Genomic DNA, 18,394 nt, shown 5'->3' with positions numbered 1-18,394 from the left:
GTATGCATCTATGTTACACTATAAATAGAGGCATGAGGGTTAATAATATAGACACTTGAAGTCTTGGTATAATAAGAAAAGATCTCATCTCTTCTCTCTCTAATTCTATTGATTTTATCTTTTATATTTCTTGTCTTATTTTACTTTTGCTTTACGACAAAAACAATTTTATTTTATTTTTTTAGTACTCCCTAATTGTCCGTATTAACTACTGCTTTATGGCTAAAAAACATATGTCTCTTCTTCTTGAAGTGAAAAGTAGTTTATAAAAGGGGAAAGTGACAGTAGAGAAAATTGTCCTTTTTTAAAAAAAGCAATCACTTACCAACACAAGTTCCGATAGAAGAATTCAGTGAGGAAAATAATAGAAGGTTACAACTTTGCACTTCTGAATTCCCCAACTTTGAACGAATTTTGTGATAGCTTATTCATATTAAATTCGTTATATTATGTTGTTTATTTATATTGTAAATTCATGATCTTGAATACCACTTCCATTATGCGTATTCCAATAGTTGATTCGATGTTAAATGTGAATCTAATTCCTTCTTTTCATCTTATGATTTGTTCCTAGCAATTTGGTCATTGATTGATTTATGTTGATCTTCTGTTCCTTTGATCTTCTTTCCTTTTGCCTTGTGTACTTGGTGCACTATCTTGTTTCCTACTAGAGTATATATGCCCTTCATTTTAGCGGAAGATTAAATAGTACACGTGACACAATCTAATTCATCGATCCGATTTTAATATGTCATGACTCAGGAGATACCCCTAGATATAACATGGCGTACTTAAGCCCAAAAGGGTCTTATACAAACCCTTAGCATAATCATAAACATAAGTACATAAAAAGATGTGAAATTTAAAACTTTTTACAATAGAAGTCTTTTTCTCAAAAAAACCATCTATAAGATCGAATACAATCCTAGGGATGTAGCCCTTAAAATCATAGTCTTGAAAATGGAAAGTACAAAGGAACTAGAAATGAATAAAATCTTGTCCTTGGACCATGAGGAGTCACCAAGCATGGAGAATAATCAACCCAAGCTTTTCTTGAAAAGAGAAGTATACCACAACGATCGAAAACTACACTTATAAAAAAAATGCAGATAATATGGCTTAACACAAAAATTGTACCAAGTATAGAAGCCATGCATAAAAATTCTTAAAATATGCTCAAAATGGACATTTAACCAAGCTTTTGTCAAGTTCAAAATTCATCATGCATATTTGTGAAGGAACATAGGTCAAACCAACATGTACTTTATCTTACCTTTGCCTCATCCATATCCGGTGTTCATAAGCAAGGAAATATTCATGTTCATAACTTGTAATAAGTTATCTCATTCATGTCAACAAATCATATCATGCATACATAGATTCACATATCATTATAGCATAATTATAGAATAAGGAAACCACACCATAACCCCTTTATAATTTTACTTGTGCAATGTACAAGTGAAGTACCGTACCCTAGTCTCACTAAGCAAAGCTCATTATGAAGTCATATGTATAGCTTATATTCATGTTCATGTTCATATTGATGGTTCATAGTCGTGGTTCATATTCTTGTAAATCATGCATTAACTCATAAAGTATCACGTTATCAAAACACATACCACAATCACTCTCAAAACTTACTTGTGCAAGACATAAGTGAAGTCTCATATCCTCACTCACACTAACTAAAACCCTTTAAGTAATCATCATACAGATCTCATGTTCTTGTTCATAGTTCATATGTTTGTGCTTTTCATATAATGGATCGTGTTCTTGTTATGTAAGGAAATATAGCCTTAACCGACATAGATCCGGTGAGCTACATGAAATCCGGTGTCATGCCTTACACCAAAAAGAGCTTCCCTAAGGTATAACTAACATATTTAGCATTTAGGTGTATCGACTAACTAAATACCTATGGACACATAGTTATGGGATAAGTAGATTGCCAGTAAAAACCAGAACTAACTGAGGTAAAAGGTTTCCATCTCATGAGATAACCATATTGAGAACCCAAACTTACTAACTTATAAGGAACCCATGGGGAAGACGGACTAAATGACGTAAAAGCTTCCATCTCATTTTTATATCCTATTGGTTCTAAGCTTAATTCCCTTTAATATTCATGTTAAGTCTTTTCTTAAGTTCATGATCAAGTAAGAATACACTAGGCACTCAAACTAACAAGGAGTCATAATAACTCAGGGATTCATTAGGTGAAAATGTCCTTTCAACCTTAGAATCATCAATATGTGAGTAAACCTTACAACATGCATTTTATCGTTTTTCGGAAAAATATTTTTATTAGGTTTTGGACCTTTTGAGAGCCTCCACTTTTTTTTGAGAAAAATTAAGAAAAACTTAGTTTTCGAAAAGATTTAAACAGAAAAACCTTAATAAAACTTTAAAAGGGTTCGGAAATTCCTATTTATATTTTAGGAAGGTTCTTACGACACCTAAAATATTCGCTAACTTGCAATTTTCCAACAACTAGCTTTTGGTTGGCTAAATGATCTAACTTAATTTTGAGATACAAGATTATTTAGAGTTTGTTTAAAAGTGAAGTATCAATTACGATCTAAGCGAGATTTGACTTGCAAAATTTACTTTTTAAGTTTATTTATATTTGGTTGATTTAATTAAATTGTTAAAACGAGATGACGTCTCCGAGAGATTTGAAGTTTCCGACCCTAAAGCTAATGATAAATAATAACAAACATATAAGCGATAAAGTAAAAGGGAGAGAGAGAGAGAGTTGGGCCCAAATTCGGTTTCTGTTCGCCTGGACTGGTATTTGGACCCATTTCGTTTCGAGCCTTTGGCCCCTCTCATTTCGAGCCTTTGACCCATCTCAACGGTACCTGTCCTAAATTCTAGCAATACAATAATGATAAAGATACAAGGGCTTAGGCCCAAAAAACAAAATACAAAAAATTAAAATAAAAGATAGGCCTTTGGCCCAACTTTCTCATTTCTCGTCCGTTTCTGCATTTTCCAACTCCAAACACTTGTGCATCGATTTGTGAGGACCTACTCCTTATCTTGCCACTTGACCCGATTAACTCAAAGAATAGAACTAGAGCCTTTATGGCTCACTCGATGTACGGGGAAGGTAACAAGAATACATAATGAATTCGAACGAATTTCACATGCCACAAGAATGATGATAAGGATTAGTATTTAATAATATCATCTTAAAAGAAAACCATAAATCTGACACGATAGCAAAAATTTCTAATTATCCCATAATTTTACCGAAAGGGACACAATTAAAATAAGAGGGAACAATAAGGCATCCCAATTACCGTAGCCACTTTACCTATGGTCCTAAAGGGCAAGGAAATCCACCACAAATATAATAAGACATTTCAAGGATTTTGACGCCTTTATACATTTTTATCATGCTGGAAAATTACGACGCATATGTTATGACATAACGATAATGGTCAGGCGCAAATTCTAGCTAATTGATGAATAATGACACTCTCGGATGTGACATACTTAGCACATGCCCACGGTAGTGTAAAACATATCCTAAACTTAATAGTAACATCAAACTTAAACTATAATTTTCGCCATAGAAATGGGCAGTCCCAAAATTGAAAGACTAATATGATCTAGTCACGACTTTGCCAAAATAAAAAAAAATTGAGATAGACAATAAAAGGGGTGGGAATGAGACCAGAGGGGCTTTTTAACATGTTGGACACAAGTACAAGCAGACCTGAATATACACAAAAATGCAAAGAATACTTTTCTAAACAAAGACACCGTATAATAGCTGAGATAGATAGCAAACAGAAACTAAAACAAGCATTTTTCAAACTTAGACAGAGATAAGCGATAAAGCTACTGCTATCTTAACAACAACAACATGTTAAAAAAAATCAACCAAAAAATCTTAGAACCAAACAATTAACATCTACTTTTTTATTCCAAACTAAAGCTGCGATTTCTATTCTAAAAAAAGCTAGTGAACTTTGCCAATCGATTATTATAAAGTGACCAAACACGCTGGTGGGACAGATCAAATCAAGGCACGCCGATAAGAGACAAACATATTTTAGATAAGATAAAGGGAACAACCGGGGGAGGGGATATCAAGGAAATCAAAGAAAACAAAACAAGAATTGACTTATTCCAAGTTTAAAGGATCAGAACATAGCAGCAAACTCCAAAGCCAAACCATAACATACCAAACAATTACTCTATTAGCATTTAACATCCTACCACTGTCAAAATTCGTCGAAAATAGAAACTAAAGAAAGAGGGGAAAAATAAACTCAGAACAAGATTCGCGAACAACACTAAGCTTGTGACATAAGAGTCTCATCTCGGAGGCGAAAGAAAATCAAAAGACAAGTATCATAAAAATAGAAGGATTTACCTTTCTGAGTGCAGCAGCCTGGAACAAACACGAGCAGGGGAGGAAGTGACTTCACTACGAGACTCGGAATACAAACAAATGGACGAGAACCCAAAAGCCAAATCCTAAGCCTCGAGCCGAACTAGAAAACTTTATATATATGTTCTTGTTTGTATTTTCTTTTAAGATGCTTTTAGTATTTTTCTTGCAAGGGAAATTCTCTTAGACAAAACAAGAATCTCGCTATTAAAAAACAAAAAAAATTCTCCCTGTTTTCTTTCCCAAAAAATTTCGACATCAAAATTTTTTCCTCTTTTTTTTTTTTTTGTGAACTCTACATCTCACTGTAGACTCTTGCCAAGGAAAAGAAGACTTCGACTTAAAAAACATCAATTCTAAATTCCTTTCTGACTTCTCACCCCCATAAAATCCCATACAACAATAAATCAATAACGAATATATATAGCAGGGGCTAGGTTTTCGAAAAGAGGGGGAAAACATAGAAATTCGGATGAGAGGAGGCCTAATTCAAATTTTGGAATCCCACACACTTTCACCAAATTGGTTGGGCGGCTAGGAGTGGGCTAGAGAAAGTGTGGGATGGAAGATTAGAAAAGGGGTGCTGGGTCAATTTAGGAAAACATGAAATTGGGCCTAAAATGGTTGGAAAATAAAGTTGCGTGGAAAATCGCCAAAAAGGTCCAAAATGGTCTTCTAATGGTTTTTAAAATACTCGGTAATTTAGGTGAGATGAATTAATACAAATTAAATAAATAAGCTTCTTAGTCTTAACGAAAATAAATAATCAATTTAGTTATAAGATAAATAAATAAAAAACAGTAAACTATTATACGACTAAATTAATCAGTAAAAATATTTAAACAAAAATAATTTTTTTATTGAGACGACATTCGAATAATCATAAAATATACTAGTCGTAGCATAATTATGTTAAACATGTATCTTATATATATATATAAAGAACAAGATTAACTTAAAAACAATTTTAAAACACTTAAGACTTTATAAAGTTAATTATTTCAAATCGTTTAGAGTTAAGAAGCTCGTAATTAATAAATATCGGGGAGGGTTAAAATTGGGTGTCAACAACTGTCCCTCATTTAACTTGGACTGATGCAAGAAATTTGAGAAAAATGAAATTGACCAATCCAATTTTGACAGACCACAAATTCATCTTTCCGACAAAAAAATAGTACGGACTTTAGGAATTATGGCCGAGCCCCAAAAATGGGTTTCCTACATATATTAGGCTATATGAGAATTCATGCCACTTGTAGTTCGATACGCTTGATTTGGAGCACGATTTGAAAGAATTCAGAAGTCATCTCGATATCGAATTATGAAGGGACCGAAATGTTCGAGACTAGAATTTGAAGGCGAATGTTGGAATACAGCCGAGTTTCAACAGTGAGCCCGCCTACATATCCTTAAATCTTAGGAATAAGGCTGCTTGTAGTTCGACTCGATCAATTGAAAAGGAAATCTATTATGCTAGATAACCGTTGATTCTGGACAAGTGACAAATTAAGTTGAGTATGAAAAGGACGCTTGTAACCTTTTTGCCATGAATGTGGCGCGCTTCACACCCATAATTAAGAGTTTATACGGACATAATTTCCAAAGCTCTTGGCACTTTGTCACTTAGATTAAGAACTTGCTTCCGGCAGACCAAAATTTCGGGATGCGAGACTGAAACCAAGAAACCTAAAGAAAAACCCACATGTCGTCTGATAGGGGTGTGGTTTGATTATGGTGGAAGTCACTCCTCTGCTCGCGTTCTAGGAGTTTGACACTCCTCTTTGGACTATGTCCCAGTTCGCTGATAAGAAAAAAGTTCCACATTGTGTTGCATCCTTTTTGATGTCGTCCGCACCTGTGGTATGTTTTGGAGAATTCATCCTTTCGGATGCTCTCGACAAAGACTGAGATAGAACTCGTCAGCATAAAAATGCAATTTAAATGAGAGATAGTGTCTTTTATCGTGTTGACACTTACTTGCTCTCCTCGGCATTTGACACCAACTCGATTGGGTTTGACATAAAGCAAATAAAGCTTATGTCTTATGTTTGCAATGTATTCTTCATTTTATGTCAAAAATGAATAGAAGTTGATGCAGTGTTAATATTTCTCTTCGTCATTTTCGATGATTCTCTTGGCACTCACTCTTGCCAAATAAAAAGATGCAGTTGATGTTAAGGGGTAAATATTTCTCTTTTTAGATGCACATTTTCTTCCTCAAGAAGTGCATGATTTCTCTCTCGCAATGCATGATTTCTCTCTCGCAATGCATGGATTTTCGGCGATGCATGAATTTTCTCTTGCAATGTATGACTTCTTCTCTGCAATGCATGGTTTGTTTTCCGCATGCATAAATTTTCCGCAATGCATGAATTTCTTCTCGTAACGTAGGAATATTTTCTCGTGATGAATGAATATTTTCTCGCGATGCATGACTTTCTGCGATGCATGAAAATTGACCCGCGATGAATGAATATAAACCCGCAATGCATGAATATTAACTCGCGATACATGACTTTCTGCGATGCATGATTTTATGCGGTGCATGAATATCTTTCCGTGATGCGTGATGCGTGATTTCTTGCGGAGCATGAATATCTTTCTGTGACGCGTGATGCGTGATTTCTTGCGGAGCATGAATATCTTCCCGCGATGCGTGAATATTAACTCGCGATGCATGAATATTAACTCGTGATGCGTGAATATTAACTCGCGATGCATGATTTTCTGCGGGGCATGAATATCTTTTTGCGATGCCTAATTTTCTCCGGGACATGAATATATTCCCGCGATGTGTGAATATATTCCCGCGATGTGTGAATATTAACTCGTGATGCATGAATATTAACTCATGAAGCATGATTCTCTACGAGGCATGAATATCTTCCCGCGATGTCCGATTTTCTGCGAGGCATGAATACCTTCCCTCTATGTGTGATTATTTTCTCTTGATGCCATCCTTTGTACCAAATGAAGATAGTGCTTTATTTGAGCGACATAGTTATCTTCTGGGTGCCTTCTAGATAATCATATCGTCTCAATTGATAATAAACTAAAATGACACCTCTGATAGTATATCATCTCAATCGCTAATCGAAACAAACAAACCCTACAGGTAGTGTATCATATCAAATGACAACATCAATAAAATGACCCTTCTAGTACTGACTCTATCGTATCCGATAATGTGATGTATATGATGTCCTTGACAAAAAACCGTAGACTATCCTTTTCGGGGTTTAATTCGATTTATCTTTGAATCTAGCTAGACGTTCCTTATAAATTTCATGTTGTTGGAAATCCAATAAAATAAATTCATTCATATTCCCAAGTCTTCGATATAAGCAATATAAAATAATTCATGTATCCACAGAAAAATTGTAAATTTTTGGAGAGCTTTTTGCCCCCCCCCCTGTTTTGTCCATATTCGTCGATCGGAGAAATTTTTTTATTTAGAAAAACATATAAACCTGCGTCCACAGAAAAATCGTTAGTTTTAAAAACAATGTGATCTGTGTCGATTTTGTTCAGTTGTTTGCTTCTTCCCTGCTATATCCGATTGATATTATAATCTCCCGACTCTTGATAGATAAGACAAAATATTTTATGCCAAAAAAATGAAACATAAAGAGAAAATTTAAAATAAAATTTTGAAAATTAGTATTTGAAAAAAGGTTACTGGCAAGTGTCATGTCACGTCATGCTTAGCGAACTTCTTTGAATCTGAGTCATTCTAGAAAATCGATAAACCCATGTTAAATTTTGACGCCATCCTCAAAAATTCTGTCCCAGTTAACTATCTTGACTTATCTTTAGTTGTAGGTGAGTAAATCACGGAATAATTTGAGATTCTCTCAAAAAATTTGTCCCAGTTGTAAAGTACAAATCAGTCTTGACTTGTTGAGGAGAAATCTTCTTCTCGAGAATTTTTTAGTCCCTCTCAAAATTCTATTCTAGTTTCTATTTTAAGGCAAAATGGAAATCTTATAAGAAATATGACCGAACCCTTGTGGCACCTACGTATCCCGTTGAGGCAGGAATCAGGTCAAACGTAGCTCCCCTCAAACGGTTAACAACAATAAGGAATTTACAAGGAAAACCAACCGAGGCCGACATAGGCTGCCTACGTATCTCACTCTTGAGAATTCAGATCGAATGTAGTTCAAATACAAAGAAATATTAAAAGAGGCACATGGGGTGATCGATGCCAACATAGGCCGCCTACGTATCTCATTCTTGACAATTTAGGTTAGACGTAGTTCATCACAAAGGGATAAAATTTGAACAAAGAAAATACAAGTAATAGAACAATTACTTGTAAATGACAGAGATGCAAACTAAAGCTTCACACGTAATATCTCTTGACAACGTCCGAGTTGATCGATTCAGCCATGCGGTGCCATCCATCTCCGACAGGACCAAAGCACCTCCAAATAATACCTTACGAACCATGTAAGGTCCTTGCCAATTCGGTGCAAATTTTCCTTTATACTCACCTTGGTGAGGAAAAATGCGCTTAAGGACCAGCTGACCAATTTCAAAAATTCTATCTCTGACTCTGTTGTGGAAGGCACGAATTATTCTCTGTCGATATAGTTGACCATGACAAATAACAATCATTCTCTTCTCATCAATCAATGTCAATTGATAGATCCGCTTGCTGACCCATTCAGCATTACTTAATTCAACTTCTTGGATGATTTTAAAAGACGGTATTTTAACTTCAGAAAGTATGACCACTTTTGTTCTATATACTAGCAAGTATGTAGTAGCTCCAGTCGACATTCTGATGGTCATTCGATAACCCAACAAAGTGTATGGCTAGATTTCATGCCAACCTCGGTGATTGTCAATCATTTTCCTCAAAATCTTCTTGATATTCTTACTTATAGCCTCTACAGCTCCATTCATTTGAGGACGGTAAACAGTTGAGTTTCGGTGAGTAATCTTAAATTGCTCGCATATATCATTCATCAAGTGACTGTTGAGATTTGCGCCATTATCAATAATGATGAATTCTAGTACTCCAAACCTGCATATCAGATTGTTGTGAACAAAATCAGCTACAACTTTTTTGGTCACCTACTTGTACGAAGCTGCTTCCACCCACTTGGTGAAATAATTATAGCAACCAAAAATAAATATGTGTCCATTAGAAGTGGTTGGCTCTATTGGACCGATAACATCCTTACCCCAAGCTATAAACGGCCAAGGCGAACTCATAGTATTAAGTTTGTGAGGCGATAACAATCATGCTCCATAGTCATCCAGAAATAATCGGCTCGAAGGATCTACCTTGCCAAAGTGAACCCATTCATGTGCGTGTATTTGTTCAATAAGCTTCACAACTTCTGCACCATCGACACATCTGAGAAGACCTAAATCTGGAATCTTTCTAAAGGAATTCTCCACTCAGAAAGAAGTTGAGGGCCATACGGCGTATGAACTTTTTTTGGTTGGATGTGACATTTTCAGGATAACCCCCGGTCTCTAAGTACTTCTTTATATCAAAATACAATGGCAAACCATCTGGCTCTGCTTCGACATGTGAACAATGGACTGGATGTTCTTTCAGCTCTATATCCATAGGATCAATATAATCAGTATCCGGATGCTTGATCATTGAGGCGATGGTGGCAAGAGCATCAGATAACTCATTTTGTGTTCTCGAAGTGTGTCTGAACTCAATCTTTCAGAATCTCTTGCACAACTTCTGTATATACTGCACATACGGTTTGATCTTTAGGTTCTTCATGACCTATTAGCCTTGAACCTGATGAATTAATAAATCTGAATCTCCAATAACAAACAACTTGTGAACATTCAGGTCAATACCATATTCAAACCGAGGATACAACCTTCATATTCAGCCATGTTGTTCATGTAATTAAATTGGAGCTTAGCTGCCATAGGATAGTGCTGACCGGATTCTGACACTAAGACCGCTCTGATACCCTTTCCTTGGTGATTTGCCGCTCCATCAAAAAATAAACTCCAGCCAGGATATGCTTCAGAAATATCTTTACCTACAAATGATACTTCTTCATCAGGAAAATAAGTCTTGATCGGTTCATACTCTTCATCGATAGAATTTTCTGTAAGATGGTCAGCTAAGGCCTATGCTTTTATCGCTTTCTGGATCACATACACAATATCAAATTCACTCAAAAGCATCTGCCATTTTGGCAAACTTTCCAGTCGGCATCGCCTTCTGGAAAATATATTTCAGCGGATCCATTATGGAGATGAGATATGTAGTATAAGAAGACAAATAATGTCTCTACTTTCGGGCGATCCAAGTCAAAGCACAATATGTTCTTTCCAAAAGAGTATAACGAGACTCATACAACGTGAACTTCTTGCTTATATAATAAATGGCTCGCTCATTCTTTCCAGTTTCGTCATACTGCCCAACCACGCATCCAAATGCGTTATCTGAGACGGATAAATACAACAACAATGGACTCCCTTCTCGTGACCAATACCGGTGGATTGGACAAATAGTTCTTGATAACATTAAAAGCAGTCTCACTCTTCAGTCCACTTTGTCAAAGCATCTTTCTTCAACAATTTAAAGATAAGCTCACACACCAGAGTTGATTGAGATATGAATCGACTGATGTAGTTCAACCTCCCTAAAAAACTCATCACCTCCTTCTTAGTCTTCGGAGGAGGTAACTCTTTAATTTCCTTAATCTTAGAAGGGTCGATATCAATACCTCTTATGCTGACTATAAATCCCAACAACTTGTCGGCTGACACCCCAAAAGTACATTTAGGATTTAACTTCAAGTTGTAACGCCGCAGACGGTCGAAGAACTTCATTAAATGCGTCAAGTGGTAAGAATTCTTGCGGGACTTGATTATGACATCATCTATATACACCTCGATCTCCTTATGAATCATGTCATAAAATATGGTCGTCATAGCCCTCATATAAGTAGTGGCCACATTTTTTAGACCAAATGACATCTCTCTATAATGATAAACACCCCAAGGCGTAATGAATGTTGTATTTTCTGCATCTTCCTCATCCATCAGAATCTGGTGATAACCTGCATGACAATCCACGAATGACTGCACTTTTTGTTTAGCACAGTTATCGATCAAAATGTGAATGTTTGGCAACAAAAAATTATCCTTTGGGTTGACATCTCTGTAATCGACACAAATTCTAATTTTCTCATCCTTCTTCGCAACCAGAACAACATTGGCCAACCAAGTCGGATATTGTGTCAGTTCCACTAATCGATACTTGATCTGTTTGGTGATATCTTCTTTAATCTTTAAACTTAACTCAGGCTTGAACTTTCGAGCCTTCTGCTTCATTGGACTAAGCCCCGGATTAATTGGTAACTTGTGAGACACAACATTGGTACTCAGCCATAGCATGTCGCTGACTTTCCAAACGAACACATCAATATATTCAGTAAGCAAAAGAATCATATACTTCCTTTGATATTCATTCAAGTTGACGTTGATTTTGACATTTTGGACACACTTTTTGTTTCCCAGATTCACAGTTTCAGTTTCTTCCAAATTTTGCTTATGCTGATTTTCAAACTGCAGAAATTCCTCAGCAACATTTTCCGGTACCTCATTTTCCTCTTCATATTCTTCACCATTGTCATCACCTGCCTCATTTTGTTCGTTCAGCTCGTGGCATGACATGACATTGGCAAGTTTAAAATTAATATTACTGAAACCATAAACAGACAAGTTAGGAAAATAAATTATAGCAAATAATTAAATATGTAAGTTTTCAATAAAAGAGGTTTCATTCAAAATGGAAAACAATGCAAACATTAGCCATAGAAAAGTCCATGTTGCATTTTAAAACATCACAGGGAAATTTTTAAAATTTAAACAATATAAAGAAAAGCAAAATGGTGGGTCTCGGGCCTCTTCCACACCACCACCAATTTAAAAATATGAATAAACAATGTCTTTCTACCAAGATGATCGGGTAATCAGGATTGGGCGTAGAAGTCCAATTTTACAGTTGTTCTCCAGGCTCAGCATCGCGAATACTAGCTAGCTCGACCTCGTCCTCTATGACAACATCGATCTCTTTGAAAATGTCGCAAATTCCTTCCCCGAGGCCATCAAAATCGACATATTCTCGAAGTGGAAATGATTGATACAAATGTGGAATCGTCTTGTCCAATGCTTGATCACTGTTCCTCTTCATCTTTATCTCATCATCTGTGGAGACGTACCGCAAACCATATTTCGCTTCTTTGACGGGGACTCGAATAGGCTTATAATTCCTTGGGAATTCCTTACCAATACGAAATCTGGTTTGAACCTATTCTGCAGCATCACAGTGGCGATCATTTTGTACACATGAGGCATAGAAGGTTGTGGGGCCAAATCCTCATCAGTGATATTTACCAACTCCACTGTGTAGAATTTGGTACCTCGCGAGACTTCATCAATAATGGGTGTTTGCTTGCCAGAGTGACTCCTTTCGCCGTGAATAATAAGTTTTTCATTCTTCCACACGAGCTTCATCAGCTAATGAAGATTAGAAGGCACAGCTCCAACCATATGGATGAAAGACTTTCCCTGAAAAAGGTTATAGCTGGTGTTAATGTCCAAGTCTTGAAACTGTGCGCTGAACTCTGACGGACCCATTTGGATGACCAAATTCACCACTCCCAATGTATCTCTCTATACTCCATTGAAGGCTCTTACATTGACTTAGTTTTATTCTATCTTCCTCAAGTCAAACCTGAATTGCCTTAGAGTCGACAATGGAAAAATATTGAGACCAGACCCATCATCCACCAGGACACGATTTATGACCCTTTCGCGGCATATGACAGTGATATACAATGCCTTGTTGTGCGACCTCCCTTCAAAGGGAAACTCTTAGCCACAGAAGCTAATCCGATGTCCTCGGATGACTTGATTGATGATAGTCGCCACATTATCGCTGCTTGTGCCTAGGGGCACACACATATCATCAAGAGCCTTCATCAAGGCCTGTCTATGCAATTGGGATCTCATCAGTAGGGACCACACAGAAATCTGGGCCAGTGTTTTCTCCAAATGCTTAACAATCGAATAGTCCTTTGGCAGCATCTTTCTCCAGAATTCCTCCGCTTCTTCTTCACTTAACGGCCTTTTCCCTTTATCTTTCTTCTGTCCTCCAAAAGCCAACTCTTCGGGAGTATAACACCTCCCAGATAGAGTCATACCTTGACCGGCAGCGGTTTTTATCACGAACTTTGGCCTAGCAGGACCTTCGAATAGCACCAAGGCAACAACCATTGCGGGTGTTAGGATCACAAACTCTTTTCTCTTCAATGCTCAGCAAAGCCATATTCTTTTCTAACTCATCATGGGCAATCGGAGTTATCACTTTGGTCACACACCAGTCATCATCCGTCTTTATCACATTGATGCCTCCATGATTTGACAAAGGATTGGTGTTGACATTGGGCACGACTGTTTCAAAAGAAACCACTTCTTGGTCGATCAGATCTTGAATCTTGTGTTTGAGGTTGATATAGTCCTGAGTATCATGTCCAACGTTGTTGGAGTGATACGCATACATAATCGGGTCTGTAGAATTTGGAACTAGTATCCATTTGATTGGGCCCCACAGGGTGAATGTATCCAGCTATGGCTTGTCGCTCGTACAACTTTGTTTGACTTTCAGTAAACGCAGTAAAATTTCTGGGGGGCTTCTTATCTAATCATGATTGAGAGGGATCTTAGCTGCCTTGTTGGGGAGAAGGCATCTATTGATAATTTTGGGTATTTGGACGGGAGTTTTGTTTCTTGGATAAGGATTTGTTTGGTAATTTAGTGACGGATCTTGGTAGTTTGTGGGGGCATTTTGGTATACTGGATCTTAGACTTGATATACTGGTGGGGTGCTCTATAGATTGACTGCACATTGGCGCAATTAGGAGCATCATTTTGGTAAATAGAGGATGGAATTTGGTAAAGTGGAGGAGAATTTTTGTAAACGTGAGATGGAGTTTGGTAATTTGGAGAGGGGCATTTTGGTATGTGGAGGTAGCATTTTGGTAGACAGGAGGAGAAGTATTTGGATAACTGGCTTGCTTATAGCAAACCTGGTAAGAATTTTGGGGAGGTCGAGGATGACCTTGGTAGATTGACGATCTTCTAGGGGTCTTCCTCCCCTTGTAAGATACAGTAGAAACGTCTTCTCTTTTCTTCTTCAACAAACCCGACAATCCTGGTGATGCAGCAACACAGGCAAACTTCCCAGTTTTCAACCCATCTTCGATAGTCTCACCAACCTTAAATATTTGAGCAAATTTTGCTCCAACGAGAAATATGATTTTGCTGTAGTATTGGGGCTCTTGCACCTGCACAAACACTTCAACTATTTCTTTTTTGGACATCGGAGGCCGAACCCTAGCTGCTTCTTTTCTCCACTTGTACGCAAACTATATGTAGCTTTCAGTGGACTTTTGCTTCATCTTTTCCAAGGAATAGAGATCGAGAATGATTTCCACGTTATAAGCAAACCAAACGATAAAATCCTTGGCCAAGGCATTCCAATTGGGCTGTTGTCTTGTTTTATGGGAAGTGAACCATTCTAGAGCCTCTCCGCATAGACTTTGGCTAAAGAGCCGCATTAACAAATATTCATCTCTACCAACCCCGACATGCTGGTCACAATAGGCTCTCAGATGGGCTATAGTATTCCCTATTCCTCCAAAAATGTCAAATTTTAGAATCTGGAACCTTTTCGGGAGTCCTAGATTCGTATGAATGCACAAATCCTCATAGTTCAGAACAGCAACGTCGGGAATGCATTGGAACTCCTTCGCTGCTTTCCTGTTCTCTTTCTTTATATCTACCTTCGCCTCTTCATTTTCCCTCCACTCTCTTTCCTGCTTCTCGTAATGGTCTAGCTCAGAACCGTGCACATCGTCCTCAGTCGGGACGGGTATCTGGAAAGTTGTTCTTTTAGGTAAGGTTGTAGATACGAAAGGAATTTGGTCATTCTGGGTAGTTTGGAAGTTTTGTGGATAGGTTTGGGGATTAGTATTTTGGTTTTGGTAGTGGTGAGGAGTTTGGAGGTGGAATGTTCTTTGGTTTTGGTTTTGATTCTGGTTTTATGGTGGTGGAGCGGTTTGATGGTTGGTATTTTAAGGATGAGGTGGTATTTGGGAATGGTTGTTTTGAGGAGGTGGTTGAGACTGGTAGGAGCTGGAGACATACTGAGGATTTTGGGTAGTCAAATCGACGACCGAGGGACTTTGAGCAGGAGAAGGTGACAGATTCTGAACTGGATCCAGGTTTGAAGAAGGGAAGTAGAGAGGAGGTCTCCCATCTGTAGTAGCGTTGACAATAAAGCCTGGTTGAAGTTGATCCTTTCTCTTTTGCATTTCCACTCTCATTTATGCAATCTGTTGCATTAACTGCATAATCAATTCATTCTTATCCGCTATGGTGGGTTGATCCATTACAACGTCCATAAGACCAACCTCGTCATTGTTATCTCCCGTTACCATTTTTCCCTTGTTTGAATTTCGGTCAAGGGAGGAATCTGCAGGACCTTTAGATCTAGTGAAGTATGGATGATCAGCCAGTTTAGTCGACACAGACCAGTTTCAAAGTATCTGAGGAGGAAAACAATTCAAAGGCATATTTTTCAGTTTAAGTTCAGAATACAAAATGCAAGATATCACATAGAGAGCAAGTAAAAACACAAAGTTCCTTTGTTTGAGGACATCTTAACCCATGAGAAAAAGGAAATTATCTTTTGAACAAGCTGGAGTTTGCTTGTTTTAGTTTGACATTTTTTCAGAAAGGTTAGATCACGTTGAGCCAATGTCTTCTTGCTACATCTCTTTGACATCCGTTGATCTGAGCCTCACATTTCCTTGTAGCATGAAAGGAGGAGAATGAAAATTTTGAAGAATAGTGGCCGGGCCTTAAAAGGCTGCCTACGTATCTCACAAGGAGAATTCAGGCCCTACGTAGTTCGGGTAAAGTAAATACTTATTTTTCATTCATTCATTCACAAATACAAAGAAATTGAAAAATAACAACAAAGTTTTTAAGATAAACAGTGGCCCCATCTCAGTCGTTCTTCTTCTCGTTGTAGAATTAGCCACGAGGAACAGACTCAACTTGAATCTTTCCTATGCTGATAAGATATTCCACATTGTAGCGAAAGGAAAGACACTTTTCAATGCTGTGGTCTGTGGCATTATGATAGGGGTAATATTTTTGAACTTCAAACCAAAGGGAATATAACACGCCCACATCCTTGTAGAAAAGGGTGAATACTTCGTTTCGAACCAATTCTGAATAGACCTCCAACATTATTTTCTTGAAAGGCGTAAATGAACAACGATAGAATATATTCCTCTCATTGACTGGTATGTTGAGTCGCGGTTAAAAAAATGCAATGATGATGTCGTCGCCCCAAATATTTGGAGTACTGTCCATATTGAGCAAACAACGGACCACATTCTTAAAATCTATGCACTCCTCTATCGTTTTACCTCTATGGTTGGGATGACACTCACAAGTCTTGTGGAGATATCCTGATCCCACTTATGAAGATGCTCTTTCGATGGGCCTCAACATATGCCTAGCCCGATAATGCTAAAAAATAATGGCGCACGAGATGACTTCCACCGTCTTTTGGCGTTCTTGTGGATTTGCTTCAAGAGTGATTTTATGGTCCCCTTCTGCCAAATGTCCTTTGGGAGAAGGTTTGCGGACAAGCACTTTCTCATAACTTTCTTCAATGTTCTCCACCTCGGGGGTCTCCAAAGGGAACAGTAAGTCATATAGGCGCTTTTTGCGTTGCTTCCGTATGTTGATCATCTCTTCTTTAGTTGGTTCAGTCTGGATACTCTTTCCTTTGTCCATACTTGTGATCTCACCTTTCCTGAGATGGTAGAGTAGTATTTTAAAATTTGGTGATAGGATTTTACTTTTGTTTGGGAAACTCAAGAGTCGGGAAATTTGGTCGGACCTTGTAATAGTAACTTGTATATTTCTGGGAATTTCTGATAGGGAGTGAGTTTGAGATGTTCTCATCCAAAGAAACATATCACATAAGCAATTAAAAACACATATATCGCGTCCTAAACATACATGGGACCCTTTTGTGTCAAGGGTAGGCCTAGCGCATTTGAATGATGTACATGTGGAATTAAACCAGTTAATCACCCCACCCAAACAAATTTCACAAAATGAATGATTAATGTTCACAAGGGGAAATAAAGGAACAAATTACAAAAGGACAGACCTACGCAGGGGCCATTTAAATGTACAAAAATACAATAAAGGTAGGCCCACGTAGAGGCTAAAAATGACAGAAATACATATAGAAAAACCAGCACAGGGCGAAATCCGCTATCCTGTCCCTGATGGCCTTGCTCCTCCGCTGCTCTCTTGAATCTTGTACTGCTGAAATATGCATCATAGTTTTAACAGGTAACCCTCGCTCAGGCGTCCTTTTTCTTCCCAATCCTCGTATTGCATCCCTTCTATCTTCTCTTTGACCCATGAGTCGAAATCATCGAAACTGTGTCTTATCATTTCTAATTCTTGAGTTGCCTTCTCAAGAGCATCTTGATTTTCCATGAACTTGGTGTAAATTTCCTAGGCTTCCCGTCTTACTTCTCTTAATTCCATCAATGCTTTGGCCTCTTTGTCTTCCACGCTGCGACAACTGTTCAGGACTGGAGAGGAGATACTTCCTATGTTCTTTTTCAGCCAATCCTTGTAAGTTTCATCTTACCCAACGTAGAACTGATTAGGAGCAGTGGTATCTTTCTGCATTTGTTGTGCCCCTTTCCATTCCCTCAGCAGTTCTAAAGCATCATCGACTCTGTCATCCCCAATGTCATACACATAGGCTCCATAGTACGCCTCTCAAGGTGTGGTTTGCTTTCTCTCAAACTGTCGTAGGATTCGGAAGGGTGCGTAAGGACGGATTCCCCGAATACCTGGCAGTGGAAGTACGAGTTATTTGTT

At 37.8% G+C, this 18,394-nt stretch overlaps 1 protein-coding gene across 1 annotated transcript; it reads right to left on the bottom strand.

The window, feature by feature from the left end:
* Positions 1-8,719: 8,719 nt before the first annotated feature.
* Positions 8,720-13,609, bottom strand: LOC138338350 (uncharacterized). The gene is made up of 8 exons (XM_069289303.1): positions 13,319-13,609; positions 12,803-12,925; positions 12,409-12,716; positions 11,060-12,107; positions 10,244-10,525; positions 9,907-10,097; positions 9,247-9,440; positions 8,720-9,129 (listed from the first exon to the last, which is right to left on the bottom strand). The coding sequence occupies exons 1-8, from the start codon at positions 13,607-13,609 to the stop codon at positions 8,720-8,722; spliced, it is 2,847 nt and encodes a 948-aa protein (XP_069145404.1).
* Positions 13,610-18,394: the final 4,785 nt, after the last annotated feature.

The sequence above is a fragment of the Solanum lycopersicum genome, chromosome 9, assembly GCF_036512215.1.
Source record: "Solanum lycopersicum chromosome 9, SLM_r2.1".
NCBI lineage: Eukaryota > Viridiplantae > Streptophyta > Magnoliopsida > Solanales > Solanaceae > Solanum > Solanum lycopersicum.
This window is presented reverse-complemented; position numbering and strand designations above follow the sequence as displayed.